Source organism: Saccostrea echinata, unplaced genomic scaffold (genome assembly GCF_033153115.1).
Source record: "Saccostrea echinata isolate AGI-Se365-2 ecotype Australia unplaced genomic scaffold, CSIRO_AGI_Sech_v1 ptg000029l, whole genome shotgun sequence".
In the NCBI taxonomy this organism is placed as follows: domain Eukaryota; kingdom Metazoa; phylum Mollusca; class Bivalvia; order Ostreida; family Ostreidae; genus Saccostrea; species Saccostrea echinata.
The window spans coordinates 37,461,771-37,477,229 of record NW_026889778.1 but is presented as its reverse complement, the minus strand read 5'-3'; the positions used below and the strand labels follow the sequence as shown (position 1 = coordinate 37,477,229).

The window sequence follows — 15,459 nt, the reverse complement described above, 5'->3', positions numbered from 1 at the left end:
GCTACCGTGAACGGTTCCATCATAAAGAGAAAAAAGTGAAAGCCTTTCATGATTATAGTTATTTAATTGTTCAGATTTGGTGGAGTTGTTTACTTTCTGAATTTACCATGTTTATTTATGAGAACATGCTTTTTATGCCCCTGGATCGAAAGATCCCGGGGGTATATTGTTTTTGTCCTGTCTGTCTGTTTGTCCGTTTGGCTGTTGTCAACTTTAACCTTGCCCATAACTTTTGATTGGTTGGAGCTATGACTTTCATATTTCACACGTGTATTCCTTGTGACAAGACCTTTCTTTGGGTACCATCATATTTGACCTTTTGACCTTGACCTTGGAGTTTGACCCACTTTTGCAAACTTTTATGAGACTTTAACCTTGGCCATAACTTCTAAACAGTTGGTGCTTTGGGTTTCAAACTTCACATGTGTATTCCTTGTGACAAGACCTTCCTCTGGATATCAACCTCTTCAGGGTTCTCCCTCATTTCAAATTTAACTGTGGCGGAAGACTTACGTGAAGTGCTAATATTCGCGGTCATTTCGCGACCGAAATAAATTGAAAAACACACAACCCCAATGAATCAATAATTTAATACATAAATGACATTTATTATTTCATAATTTGGCAAATTGATTTATTAATAAAAGCAATTAGTCGATATCGATTAAACATGGTGTAAAACAAAATATATGCATACTCTGACATAAAACCCTCTTTAAAAAAATTGTTTACAAAAGGTAAATTATAGAATGTTCATTAAAGGACAGAGGAAATTCTGGTAAATCACACATTACGCTAACATCTATATATATTTGCAATTATCGGTCTGAAGACTGAAATATCTTAAAACTTGTGAATTAAAAAATACTTAAGTAGTTTAGTTTTAAAATAATATTTTGGTGGATCTATCGTTAATTTTTCAAGAGTACAAAAACACATGATTACGATACACGTACGGTGTTTTTGACTCGCAGTGTCAATGTGCAATTTTAGAGACGTGGTTATCTGTAGAACTATTAAAGCATGAATTAATTAATATTAAAAATTTCATTTGCAATTATCGTGAGGTGTGGAAAATATGGCTTGTCTCTTTTCATTCAAGTGTCTAGCGAGGACTAGAAGATAATTGCTTGTGCAAGCCAAACAATGGGCTAATTAGAGTAAATTAACGGTTTAGCATTAGAAACTAAAAAACGGTACATAATTTGGAAGTTCATTTGGTTTTTAAATTTATATATTTATCTTACTGACGACGACAATCTTACTGTGGCGCTAATATTTTAACTGTGGCGGAACAATGGCGCTGATTTTTTAACTGTGGCGCTAAGGCATTCGCAGCACAGTTAAGGCTGCAATAAGGAGGCGGGGCCTAATTTTTACGGGAAATGCTTACTATGACATCACACAAAAATACATAACTTGGATAACTTTAAACTACATCAATACTTACTATTGCATGTATTTTTGTCGTTGGTGAAATCCCACACAGCAATATATAAACAATTCACTGATCGCAATGCACTTGTCGATGTGACGTCATATCGTAAAATTTGACGCAGTTTGTATGCAGTGAGAGGCGGATCAAGTTATATTTTATACAATGAAAAATGTGTTTTGTAGTTAAATAAAATATTATTTGCAGATATATACGAGGCCATTATCTTGGATGCGATGTCTATTTTATGATTTTATTCATGTACTTCCCGAACATTCCCTAGACAAGTGAAACTGCCGTACATTTGTATGCAGATTCATTGAAGGGTAATAGAAGGGTCGTAATAAATCGATTTATTGCAAGGGCATACCCTCAATGAATTACGACAAGCTTTTACACATAAACTCAAGAGGTATGAAGATATTTGAAAAGTGCTGCGAACCTGATGAAATCTTCCAAATGAATTAATTATATCTACATTTAATGTACTTGACCAGCAAAATTTTCAACATACGGTCTAAAAAATGTAGTTTTAGCAATTATATAGTAGAATTTATATAGGTTCGCAGCACTTTTCACAAACTACAAAGAGTGTTGAAAATAATTATAAATTAAACCTAGATTTTTAACTTGGTTATGCCCTTGCAATATTAGAATTTATAGATGACCTCAATACTGCAGGTATACTTGCTAAAATCACGTGACTGCCACATTACGTGACAAATCTAAATAAGAAATATAAACGTCCTCAACATGTAGTTTTCAGCCACATTACATTTGTCCGATAATAGTGAAGGTCTAAAAAGAATCGCCCATCCTTCTAAAGAATGTATTTTCTGTCTAAAAAACTCGCCGATTTTTCCTTTTGGCACCTTAACTGTACTGCGTTTAACTGTGGCGGGGCCGCCACGTTAAACGGCCCATGGAGAACCCTGCTCTTTGACCCTTTGACCTTGACCTAGGAGTTTGACCTACTTTTGAAAACTTTTAACCTTGGCTTTAACTTTTGAATGATTGGAGCTAGGTCTTTCATACTTCACATATGTAATCCTTGTGACAAGACCTTTTTTAGGATACCAACCACTTTGACCTTTTGACCTTGACCTACTTTTGAAAAACTTTAACCTTGGTCATAACTTTTGAATGGTTGATGTTAGGGCTCTCATACTTCATATATTTGATTCTTATGACATCACCTTTCTTTAGATACCAACCACTTTGACCCTTGACCTTGACATAGGAGTTTGACCTACTTTTGAAAAACTTTAATCTTGGTCATAACTTTTGAATGGTTGGTGCTAGGGCTTTCATACTTCACATATGTAATCCTTCAGATAAGACCTTCGTTTGGGTACCAACAACTTTGACCTTGACGTTTTACTTACTTTTAAAATACTTTAACCTTCGCCTAACTTTTGAACAGTTGTGGCTAAGGCTTTCAAATTTCACAGGTATATTCCTCGAGACAAGACCTTTCTTTGGGTACCAACATTTTTTATCTTTGGCCTGGATTTTGACTTGCATTTGAGAAACTTTAACCTTCGCCATCAGCTGCCATACAGGGACATCAGTGTTTCACAAACACAACTTGTTAACTATGTAATAGCTTCTATCTTTTCATAGAAACCTATATGTGTTGCTAACAGTCTGATATGGGGACCTGTGGGTTCAAATCCCACCACTGCATACTTGGTCGACAGAAGTGTATTTCATATGGGAGGTCTCCATTGCCCTGCTAACCATTACCCTTCAAGTCTTGTTTTTGTGTCTATCCTGTCATATATTTTGTTTGATTTCCAAAATGTAATATGATTTAAAATCTTATCATTAATTGATAAAACTTATTATGTCCAGTGTCTAAATAAGATTTAAATTTTAAACTGAAAGTTTATGTAATTATATAACATTTGATTTACTTACAAACATGCCTATATTTTATTTTAAGATCTCATGTAAAATGGTTCTGTTCATACATACCTATACATATATTTTTATATTTACAGGAACTTTTAGTACTCATAGGACCCCACATACATAACATCAGGAACATTTCCTTAGAAAGGCGTACTTTGGCTTGCATTGGTATGTTGGAAATACTGAAACCTTCAGAAGTGTTGCTGACAGATTTGGTATTAGTAAAGGGAATCTCCACTATTATATTGCAAAATTCAATGCCGTGTTCAGACCACGATATCCTCCAGCAACTCATTTCTAAGCCAAGAAATGTAGCAGAGGATTTTTCACGTAGAGCAGGTTTTCCGAGCGTTGTGGGAGCTCTAGATGGGACTTATATTCCAATTAGTGGGCCGTCAAATTATAGAGACTCCTACATTTGCAGGAAAGGTTATCCAGCCATGCACTTACAAGCAGTCTGCGACAGTGATCTGAAGTTCTTGGATGTATTCTCTGCCTACCCTGGTTCTGTGCACGATGCACGAGTATTCAAAAATAGCCCTCTTTACCAAGCACTTCAGGAGCTCCCTCCAAAGTTCCATCTACTTGGAGACTCCGCCTACCCTTTAACAACTTTTCTCTTGACACCATTTCGTGACAATGATCATCTGTCTACTGAGCAAAAATGCTATAACAGTGCCCATAGCTCAACACGTGTAGACATTGAAAGATGTTTTGGGTTACTTAAAGGTAAATTTCGAAAACTGAAATTTTTAGACATGCATAAAGTTGAAGAAATTCCAAGCATGATTATTGTATGTTGTGCACTGCATAATTTCATCATTATGCATGAAAAGGATTATGAGCCCGATACTGAAGTTGAAATTGAGCAGAGAGGTGAGAATTTGTTACATGATTTTGATAATGATGAAGGAGAAAGTGTCTCTGGACAGTGCAAAAGACAAGAGATCATGCACTTGCTAGCATGAAAGACTAGTTTGTCGTACCTATTAATGCTACTGTGGAAATCTGTTAAAGTCATATATGGCGTATTTCTATTCCTCCGTATCAAAGATTCGGGGATATATAGTTTTGCCCTGTCTGTCCTTCTGTCTGTCTGCAAAAACTTTATCATTGCCCATAACTTTTGATTGGTTGGAGCTATGGCTTTAATATTTCACATGTGTATTCCTTGTGGCAAGACCTTTCTTTGAGTACCATCATATTTGACCTTTTAACTTTTAACCTTGATCTTGGAGTTTGACCCTGGCAGTTTTGCAGAATTTTACCAAACTTTAACCTTGGCTAAAAATAGGAAATATAGTATACTTTTTCACTTGCATTTTATTTTACTAGAACTCAGAAATGCTGTATAACATTAATCATTTTTCCAAAAATTTAAATCAAAGTACATTTGAATCTTTTTAAAGATTTGAAATTCAAAGTAGACTTTGGTAAAATTGCATTATTTAGTTCCTAAAGAGGTCCATCATGGTAGTACTGTGTATAGTTTTGTCTTTATAATAGTTTTAAGCTGTATTCTGAAAAAAATAGATATGACAATAAAATAATCAATTTCCTTGGTTCATTGGTAGCTACTGTTATTTTATCTTGTTAACTGATATAAATAATAACTTAACTATTAATGGATCAATAAAATACTAACTTCAAACAGATTGTGGTATCTTTATCAATATCTTTCAATCATTTTATCCATTTGAAAGGACATTGTTGTAGCTGTTAAATATTTATTTAAATATTTATCTGTTTTGTTAGGGTACAACTGATTACATATGTTTTACCTATTTATTCAATGCTTCAGCTAGATGTTCTAAAGCCTGCACCCTTCTTTCCTCAAGGTTTAATCTCTGCCTGTCCAACTCCATCCTCTCCTGGTGCATTTTCTTTAATTCCATTCTGTAATCTGTCACCCAGCCTGGTTCTTTTTCAGATTTTCTTTTTTTAGGAGAGGATGGAGTTGGTTTCAGGGGTACAGACTTTTGCGTTCCTAATACACTTAAACTAGATGCGGCAGCCACTGGCTGAACAGCAGGTCCCCATGTAAAACCTTGTCCATAGCATCAAAGTATTTCCAGGATTGTTGACTGTCCCCAGTTTTATTATTTCTCTCCTTGATTATATATATATATATATATATATATATATATATATATATATATATATATATATATATATATATATATATATATATATATATATATATATATATATATATAATTATATTTCGATTCAAACTTTGTTAAAATAAACCATCATACTAAAATCTTTTTACTTAAACATAACTGGTTAAAGAAAGGTAAAACAAAATCACGACATTTGATGAAAAAGAGCCAATTTAAAAGGACAAGACATGGAAGTGTTCAGTGGTTAGCAAAATACTTGAGATATTCCAAAATACACACTACTTCTGACTTTAAAACTAAGCAGTGGTGGGATTCGAACCCACAGATCTACATTGATGACAATTAGCAACACATAAGGGTATATAGGAAAGGGTATTGAAATAACATAAGGGTGGACAAGGATTACAGACAAGGCTAACCAGAATGCCCTACAAAAAACAAAACAAAACAAAAAAATAATAAATAAATAAACATTTACCAGAAAATGGTTCTTATATAAGAAAGCATCTTATAGCAATAAAGTTTAATTTAATTTATTCAATTTCACTTTAATTCTGCTATAAAAAAAATTGAATTGCTCCAACTCAAATAAGACCAAAACTGAAAATACATGTAAAGCATGCACACAAATAATAAGAGAAAACAAAGTAAATAACCTTCTTGTTTCTCATATCCTTCTGATGGTTGTGCCACTGAAAAAGGGTTAACTTTATAATTTTTTCAAACTGGTCACATGGAATAAGTATGTTAAATATCTTAAATTAGTTTTCCAAATTTTTGCTTATTGTATCAATCCCCAGTGGTAGAGATTTAAGAGGGGCATTCCTACCATGCATCCCCAATAGATTTGTCACATTCATTCATTTGTGGTTTTATCTCTTTAAAAAGAAATAAATTATTAGATAAAGCGGTAGTAATAAAAGACTTATTTCTATATATATTCTTGCAAGCTTGGGGGCGTTATTTCCGAGGCTCTGTTTTCACAAACCTTAAAATATATTCATAATTTTATTAATTCTAATGAAGACAAAAAATAGTAAAAATATCTACATGTACTTAGAAAACTATTTCTGCATGCCCTACTAAATCCCTAGAATTCAGAGGGTCTAGGTCCCTGCCTTATCACCCCCCCCCCTTCAAATTCTGGATCTGTCCTACTAATTCCAAACATCAAACTAGAATTCCCCAAATAATTCAAGTAAAACATCTTATTGCCTTATTATTCTTGATATTTTATTTTTAGTTGCATGAAATTTACTTTGCTTTTTTTTTTTATTTATGATCATTACACATTTTAATATTTTTACTTAGAAAAATATCTAATTTTCAAGTATTTTGACCATATATAAAGAATATGGAGACAATATTTTTCTATTTCTTTTTAATACTGTCCCAGAGTCAGTGGGAGATTGCCCTTGTCCTGTTCTCCATTTTTTATCCAAAATTTTTATATCATAATTTGCCAAATATTAATTTTATAAAACCTGTTGTGGTGTTATTAATTTCCTCCTGATCAGGACTCTGTTCAACTAGAGAAAATAAATTAAAAAAAATATGTGAATAAATAAACCAGAATAGCACTTATAGTATTCTAATAAACATTGCAATATTCATACATAGCTTATAAAATGCAGGCAAATATATAAAAAAAATAACTTTCTCTTACCCTCTGTTCCTTCAGTTTCACTACAAGTAACAAGAGATTTAAGTGACTATTACTAAGAGCTAGACTAAGTATACTTAAACCAACAAGGATTATGTGGTAGTTGTACTTTTTATTTTTAGGATATCTATTTTAATTAATTGTAGGAGATGGGTTATTCCATCATTGATTGTAACATTGATTTCTATTGGTCAGTGTTGTTGAATGGTTTTAGCTGGAATTGGCGGGAATTAGATTCATGATTTCTTTATTACTTGGAGAACTGGTTTTGAAGGGTGTGAAGCTTATACATATTTCATTGAGTTGGAAACTACCCTTATTCCTGAAAGTAAATTCAATAAATAATTAAACTATTAAATAAGCACCTAAATAATTTCCTTATGAATGAGAAATCTAAATAATTCATTTTAATCTAAACTTGCTAAATAAAGTGTGAGTGTTTGAAAGATACATGTATGTATATATATGTAAATTGATAAAATATTTATAGAAATCAACGGAAACTGGAAAATATTTTTAAAACATCTTTCCTCCCAGCGAAACAAAAATTCCTTTTTACAGGTAATATGGACTGTCATTTCACAAATTCATACCAAAGCTTTTTGTGTTTCACAGGGGGGAGGGGAGACAAAAAACTACAAAAATGCTTATTTTTTCACCAATTTCAAAGGGTTTTACAACTAAAACATTGTATTTTATTAATGATATATGTTTAATTTTATATGCGGAAAACATAAGAAATGATTTAATGAACATTTATTCATATCCAAGAATATTTTAAAATGTGTTGATGCTTTAAAGCCCGATTTCAATGGAAAATATCGTCTACCCCCCTTATTTTAAGAGCTGGATTAAGGGGTAATTAACTATTTAACACCGGCATTAAAAATATCAGTCAATTACCATTTAACTGTTCTTCTCATTCAACAAAGATTTTACGGTCAAATTGCCATTTGTACTGAATGAAATGGGTGTAAAATGTAGGCGGGAATCGAGTTAGTGTGCATAGCTAAGTTCTTTATTTATGTGTCCCAAATAAGGGATTTGTGAATTTGTTGTAATTTTACATATTGTTAAATAGGTCATTTTCATATCTGAGGTGATGTTTAAATAATGGGAATTCACCTTGTTCCATAATGGGACTGTTCTGATATAAGGCAGAATTGTGTACATATCAGACTGATTAATATAAATATTGTTTATAGGATATTTCTATAAATTAAGAGTAAAAGACTTGTATAATGGTCCAAAGAGCTAATTAACTGAGTGATATGCGACCTAATTATTTTAAATATTTCATGGTGACCTAGAAATAATTTTGTGTTAAAGATGCGTTTATTTGTTTGTATTGTCTTTGTATTGTGTATGTATATGTGTGTTTATGTGTTGTTATTATTGTAGGGTTGATCCTAAATATCCTAATCATGATCCTAATCATCACAATGTTCCAAACTCATATATAAAACACTGGATCCACACCCGAAACCATCTTGTTCTTTTTTTATATGGAAACCCAAGAACCGGATACAATATATTACACAAAGTATATCAGTCTTATAAACAAATGTTTCATGTCAGACGGCATAATCTTTCACATCAGAAAAATATTCAATACACGTGCCTCAAAAATGTGTAATTTATTGATAGAAGGCATCATACTGACACCATCCATGATCCTGAGGCCTTGTGGTAAAAATAAGTAGGGGGTACCCCATATACCAAGTGCCTGTGGTTTCACATCTTGATCATGGACTTGCAGGGGACATCCTGTCTGACATCAGACATTTGTTTATAAGACTAATACTGTTGAACAGTTCAAAAGAACTGTTTTTTTCCCGTCGCACATACCTGGAAATAACCCTAACATTACTCCTCCCCAGTAGCTCTGGTTGGACTGGCGAAACTGTCTGTTTTTGGCACGAATGATCATTAAAGTGATGGAGAGATAAAAACACATTCTTGCATATGGAACAAAGATATAACTGTAAATTATTTGAAGCCATTATTGTGAAAACCGTTCTCTAAGCAAGATTGTCAAGTCTTGAGCTAGACTTACTTTCGAGGAAAGCAGGCGGCAAAGAAGCAGACAATCCGGCGAAAGCATGATATGACAGTTTAAACACTTAATTGTAACCTTGAACTTATAAACAATAATCAGAGACAAAAAAGTGTTAACAAGTGCCACATCTACATGTCAAAAAAGCAATCAGTTACCACCATTTCGACTGTCGGACTGTCATCTTCCCCTCTGTAAACAATAAACATAAATGTAAAACCTCTGACGTACTCTCATTCCGAAAAAAGACATCGTATATTACAGCATATGTCAGCATTTCAGTTTCAATTTTCCTGCGTTTAAAGTTTTCAATTCATTCTCCGGTATATTGTTTACAAGAAAGCGCTCGCATCCGTTCAGTTGACAGGTTGTTCTCGCGAGAGACAGTACCCGCGAGCGCTCGCTCTGCTGAACACACCTCATTTTATGCAATAAATGATTTACTGACCTTGGCCATGTGACATAAAACTCAAAAGGGGTCTTCTTTACCTCACTGGGAGTTATAATAGAAAATATTATTAAGAAATGTCAAGACTCACTACAGTTATAATATGAAAACAATTATTTGAATCGCTTGAATTTTCGACATTGACCTTTGACTTTTTGACATAAATAAGGGTCGTCTGTAAGTCACAAGGAGTTGCTATATACGACTTTATTGAAAAAGCTCCAAGAAAACTAAAGTTATTGTCTGGAAATCAATTTTGCAATATATGAATTTCTGACCTTGAACTTTGACCATCTGACCTCAAACTAAACAGGGGTCTTTATATTGCCATGGGGAGTTGTGGTGCAAAATTTAATTGCAAAAGCTAAAAGGCTTTTTAAGATATTGGCCAGAAACGAAAGTGTTATACACAGACAAAATGACACAGACAGACAGACGGACGGACGGATAGACCCAAATTGATATCCTCCACTTTCAATGAGAGTGGGTACAACTAGAGGTACTGTGAATGCTGCACTCACAAATTGTACCCCTACTCCCATATAAGTGTAATGGCAAAGTCAATTTATTTGCTATGGGGAACACCAAATATCTGTCCGATCAGAACGTAAAATAGTTATGTGAAACCCTCATTAAATTTTATTCGGCGAGATAGGAGGAATTTGCTAATAAGAGATGGGTACCCCAAATATTAGAGAAAGAATGGCAGTGTCTAGAATTTGCTATAGGTAACCCAAAATACGAGTGCTGATTTATCAATTTCAAAACCGCTAAAAAATCTTTGATAATGAAATGTGAATATAATCAACACAATTTCACATACTAATTCTCCTATCTATTTTGATTTTTGTATTAAAGTTTTATACAGTTAAACAAAATACTTTTTAGGATATTAAGATGAACACAACGTTAGGTTTTGTCTAGCACCGCAAGGCACGAATGTTACCAACGTCTATGGCGTGTAAAACGTTCATTATTATTCTTTTTTGTCATTCCTATTAAAAAATATTGTTCTTATTCTTAAACATATCATTCCTATTCGGTGAATGTGATTCATATTCGATAAGTTGTTATTCTTATGCGAAAAAATATGATTTCTATTTAATAATTCCTCATTCCTATTCGAGAAGTTGTTATTCCTATTCGAAAACTTGTGATTTCTATTCGATAATTTTCGCAGCTATGTTAAGGCTTCCCGAGGCTTTAAATGCGCTCAAAACATTATATGTCATTGCGAGGTCGGTTTTGGTTTTAATTTATAAGTATTGAACTTAAGTACTTCCAATATATATAGAAAGTTTCCTCGGCTATATATTAACATATTTGTTATGATATCACATGACTTTGTTGATCACGTGACGGTCATTTATAATTTTTTGAAGTGTTTCATATAAATCGCTTTTGCGCAGCTGATTAACACAATAATCATTAAAATTTTGTTATATAAATAAACTCATCGTATCCTTGTATATCCGAAATGTGCTTGGGAAAAGTCATAGTATTACTAAGATACAAAATATTTCCTGAGAAATTCAACTTATCTCCAAATATGAGGGTATTTTCCACACAATATCGTAATCTGTATTAAAACAAAGCCAACTCACATTTTTCCCAAGCAAGATTCAGTTAGAGAACAACCTCTTCTTACAGATTTCCACAAAAATTCTCAGATTAATCCTCATTAATCACCTGCGCCAGACTCTTTTATACACACAAAATAAATTCTACCTCGAACCACAGGTATAAAACAGAGTATATTTCAAAAGTATATTTTTCATAAGCATTTTGAACATGCTGAATTTCAATCAAGGGTAGGTAAGCGGTGTATTTTTAAAATATTCGGACATATAAGACTTAAAAAACATTTAACGACCCGTGAATATTGCAATAGCTATCTAGCATTTTACATGCAGTTTGAAATAAAGTGTAAAGTTCATGACACTCTCCCCGTCATAACACCTCAAGTTTGTAGTGACTTGACGTCATTTTCCATTATGACGTCATATTTTAGTAATTCAGAGATGTGAAGGCACAGAGTGCACTGTGATATTTTACGAGAAGCCTTAACCTACCTGCGTTATTCTTATTCGATAATTAAATGATTTAAACATGTTATTCCTATTGAAAAACATATTATTCTTATTCGAAAACATGCAATTCCTATTAGAAATTATCGAATAAGAATAACAAGATTATCGAACAGGAATCGTATGTTTCTAAATATAGGAATGATATGTTTTCGAATAGGAATAACAAGTTTATTGCATATAAATCACATAATTATCGAATAAGAATGACAAAATTATCGAATAGGAATGACAAAATAAAATAGGAATCACATGTTTTCCAATGAATTATATATTTTGGAATAGGAATAATATTTCTTCCAATAGGAATAACAATTGATCGAATAAAAATGAAAAATTATCGAATGGGAAACGCATTTTTTCGAATAGAAATATCGACGAGGAATTCTATATTTGAGAATAAGAATAATAAGTCCTTTACATAAGAATAACAAAAAGTATATAAATGTCGCTATGACATTACTTTTCTGCACTTATTTTCAGTTCCTCCACAAATCTTTCTAAACGGTTCACATGCTTCTTTACAATAATCTTTACTGTCATTTTGCTATAAATTGTCTTACTTTGAATTGTAGAATTAAAATTATTTGAACGTTGCCCAAACTTTTTTTCAAAATTCATTCTTTTTGCGTAGATTTTAAGTATGGTCAAAAAGAGTAATGTAAAATTTGAAGATAACGAACAGTGATCAATCTTATAAATCTAGTAAACAAAACGAAAATCGTGAACAAAGCAAAAAGACGGGACCTGGAAACACCAGAGGTGGGATCAGGTGCCTAGGAGGAGAAAAGCGGTCACACTCGCCGTGAGACCTATGTATTGATCAGATATAGTACATGCAAATGAGGTGAAACGTTGACTGATCGTCCACATATTTTCTTCTTCCTCAGCTGAAATGTTGAAAGTTTGATAATCTGACTTAATGCCAGACTTGGCGTCCGAAACATTTACTATTATTAGAGAAACATTTTACATTATAAAGATACAAAAGTTGCATAAAATACCAAAGTAGATAGAAGTTAAAAAAATAAACAGCTGCTAGGAAGAAGAACGTGCATGGAGAATGAGCCTTTCACGTCTTTGACTCTTAAATCCGACGCTACAGTAGAGCTACATGTACGCTCAGCGAAATGAATATGTAAATGCAATATGGAAAGTTAAAACATTCTTTGATGAAATAGCTTAAAACTAGACGATCCAGCACAAGTTGGGAGTGTACATGAAAAAAAAAACATATATGAAGAGATTTGATAGATTTATGGATTAACTGAAATGAGTGCCGAAAAGAAACGTCATAAAGCTGTCGGTACATTCTTGACGTTCGGCGATAAAAGAAACCTAACCTTATGTTTATATAAATATTTTTACAAAAGTATTTCTTGTATCTGAATGAAATTTTAAGGCAAAAGTCAAAATAGATTGATGTATATAAAATTTTGTTGATAACTTTTGATTATTAGAAAAATTAATTCAGTTGTGACATTAATTTTAGATCAACCCCCGTGTCTGTTCGGTCGAAACGTTAACGAAAAAAAGGAAGTGCACATTGGCACTATGTATAACGATTCCGTGAAAGTTTTATTAAATATTTTTCAGTGGTAAAGTAGGAGTTGCAGATACATGTAAGGGATGGCTACCCCCGAATGTTATGGACGTATGAAAGGACCTGCGGACGGACACCACATCAATAAATACCAAGGGATGTACGGACGGATACCCCCATCAACATATACCAAAGGATGTACGGACGGATACCCCCATCAATATGTACCCCAACGCTTGAATATCCCAAGTTCCTTTGAGTGTTTCTTTTCTTGTTATATAGGTCTCAAAATCACTGGAAGGACACCATATACGTCATCAAACTCATTTTTTCATTATTGATAACTGAAATATACAAATATCAAGGACGCACATTAAATATATTTATCAACATTTATGAGCATACAATGTAACAGGTATTGTGGAAACACATAAATCAGTCAGCAAAAACAACTTCTTTCATAAGAGATTTTATTGACAAATTGATTAGCGGGAATACAAAAATAAACAAATTAAAACATTTCTCATAAATGCACCTGTTAATTAAAATTTATTATGCTACAACTCAAAGGTATGCTATTCAGAAGATTAGGTTAATGCTAGTTGTTTTTGTTTTCTCGTTTTTTCCCCATATTTTCTTGACTTTCTGATCTTTTCCTTAATTCTTAATTCTTCTGAGTGGCATTTATGTTAATATATATATATATATATATATATATATATATATATATATATATATATATATATATATATATATATATATATATATATATATATATATATATCACAACACCGAAATGAACTCTACTGGCTTCATTTTTTTCAATCTTCAGGAGTTTGACAATAAATTACACATATACAACCAACATTATTCTCTCTCTCTCTCTCTCTCTCTCTCTCTCTCTATATATATATATATATATATATATACGTAAACGCTGAATGTTTATCCCCCTGAAAATAGAAAAAGTAAACATACATGTCACATCATAAATTAAGTGATATGATCAGGCCTCAAAGTAACTCTAAAATTTATGCTCCAACTAGCTCCTGGCCAAAAAAAAAATGTGATAACTTATGATAAATTCATATTTTTACTTCATGTACATAAATTATCCGAAACATAAAGATTATCCAGAGAGAGTAAATTTTACCTTTAGGAATGCAATGAAGAAGTTAGTAAGCTCACAATCAACTCTCAGCACTTTACTTATCTAAGATTTTCGGTCATCCGTCCGTCTGTCTGTCTTTCTGTTAACATGGTATACATTTTTGATTCTTTGTATAAAACCACTGGACCGATTTCAAACAAACTTGGCACAGAGTATTTGTAAGGGGATTAAAGGTTTTATCTAGTGAAGGGTAATGACATTTTTCAAAGAAAATCAAGAAAGACAAAAATAGTGTACTAAGTTAATAAAAAAAATTCTCAAGAAATACGGGGCCTGCAGATAAAACTCAAAACAAAACTTTCCTGACATTTTCTTCAAATTCCTTTAATCATTGATAGGAAGGGGGGGGGGGCTGAAGATATTGGGATGGGGGGTAAGTTTGACCACAATGGAATTCAAAGTTTACATGGGAATAAATAGGAAAAAATCGCTTAAAATTAGAAACAGCAGGGCTATGATCAGTCATATTGATAGACAAGTATCCATACTTCTCCAAACTAAAATTTGTACAAAAATTAGGTCCTTAGGGTAAGATTGGGCCACCATATGGGTCAAATATTTATACGGAAATGTCTGAAAATAAATCTTTAAAAAGTGTCTCAATCAACAGCACCAACATTAGTCATGTTTATAAGCAAACATCTTAAGGCATTGTAGATTGAGATTCCAGTTCGAATCATGGTGCTTGGTATTAGGGTAAGGCCCCTGTGAGGGATAAAAGTAATCATGGAAAGATATAAAAAATATTAAAAACAATTCTCTCTCTCTCAAAAAAGCAGAGAATAGTGAGTAAATATGTATTCAACTATCCTCAGACAGTGCAGATTTAAGCGTTTGAACCATGGGCATGGACACATTAGGGGATAAAAATGTAACTTGAGAATAAATCTGGAATTTTATAAAAACCTTTTCAAGAGTAGAAATATATCATATCATACATCATATTAATTAGCAAACATTCAACAACTTCTGTGATTTCAAGTTTGCTGTTTTAAATATAGACCCAGGATTACTGTAAG

At 32.6% G+C, this 15,459-nt stretch overlaps 1 protein-coding gene across 1 annotated transcript; it reads left to right on the top strand.

Moving 5' to 3' along the window:
* The first annotated feature begins 3,606 nt into the window (after positions 1 to 3,606).
* LOC133195271 (putative nuclease HARBI1) lies at positions 3,607 to 4,317 on the top strand. Its single transcript, XM_061331125.1, has one exon. The coding sequence runs from the start codon at positions 3,607 to 3,609 to the stop codon at positions 4,315 to 4,317; it is 711 nt and encodes a 236-aa protein (XP_061187109.1).
* Positions 4,318 to 15,459: the final 11,142 nt, after the last annotated feature.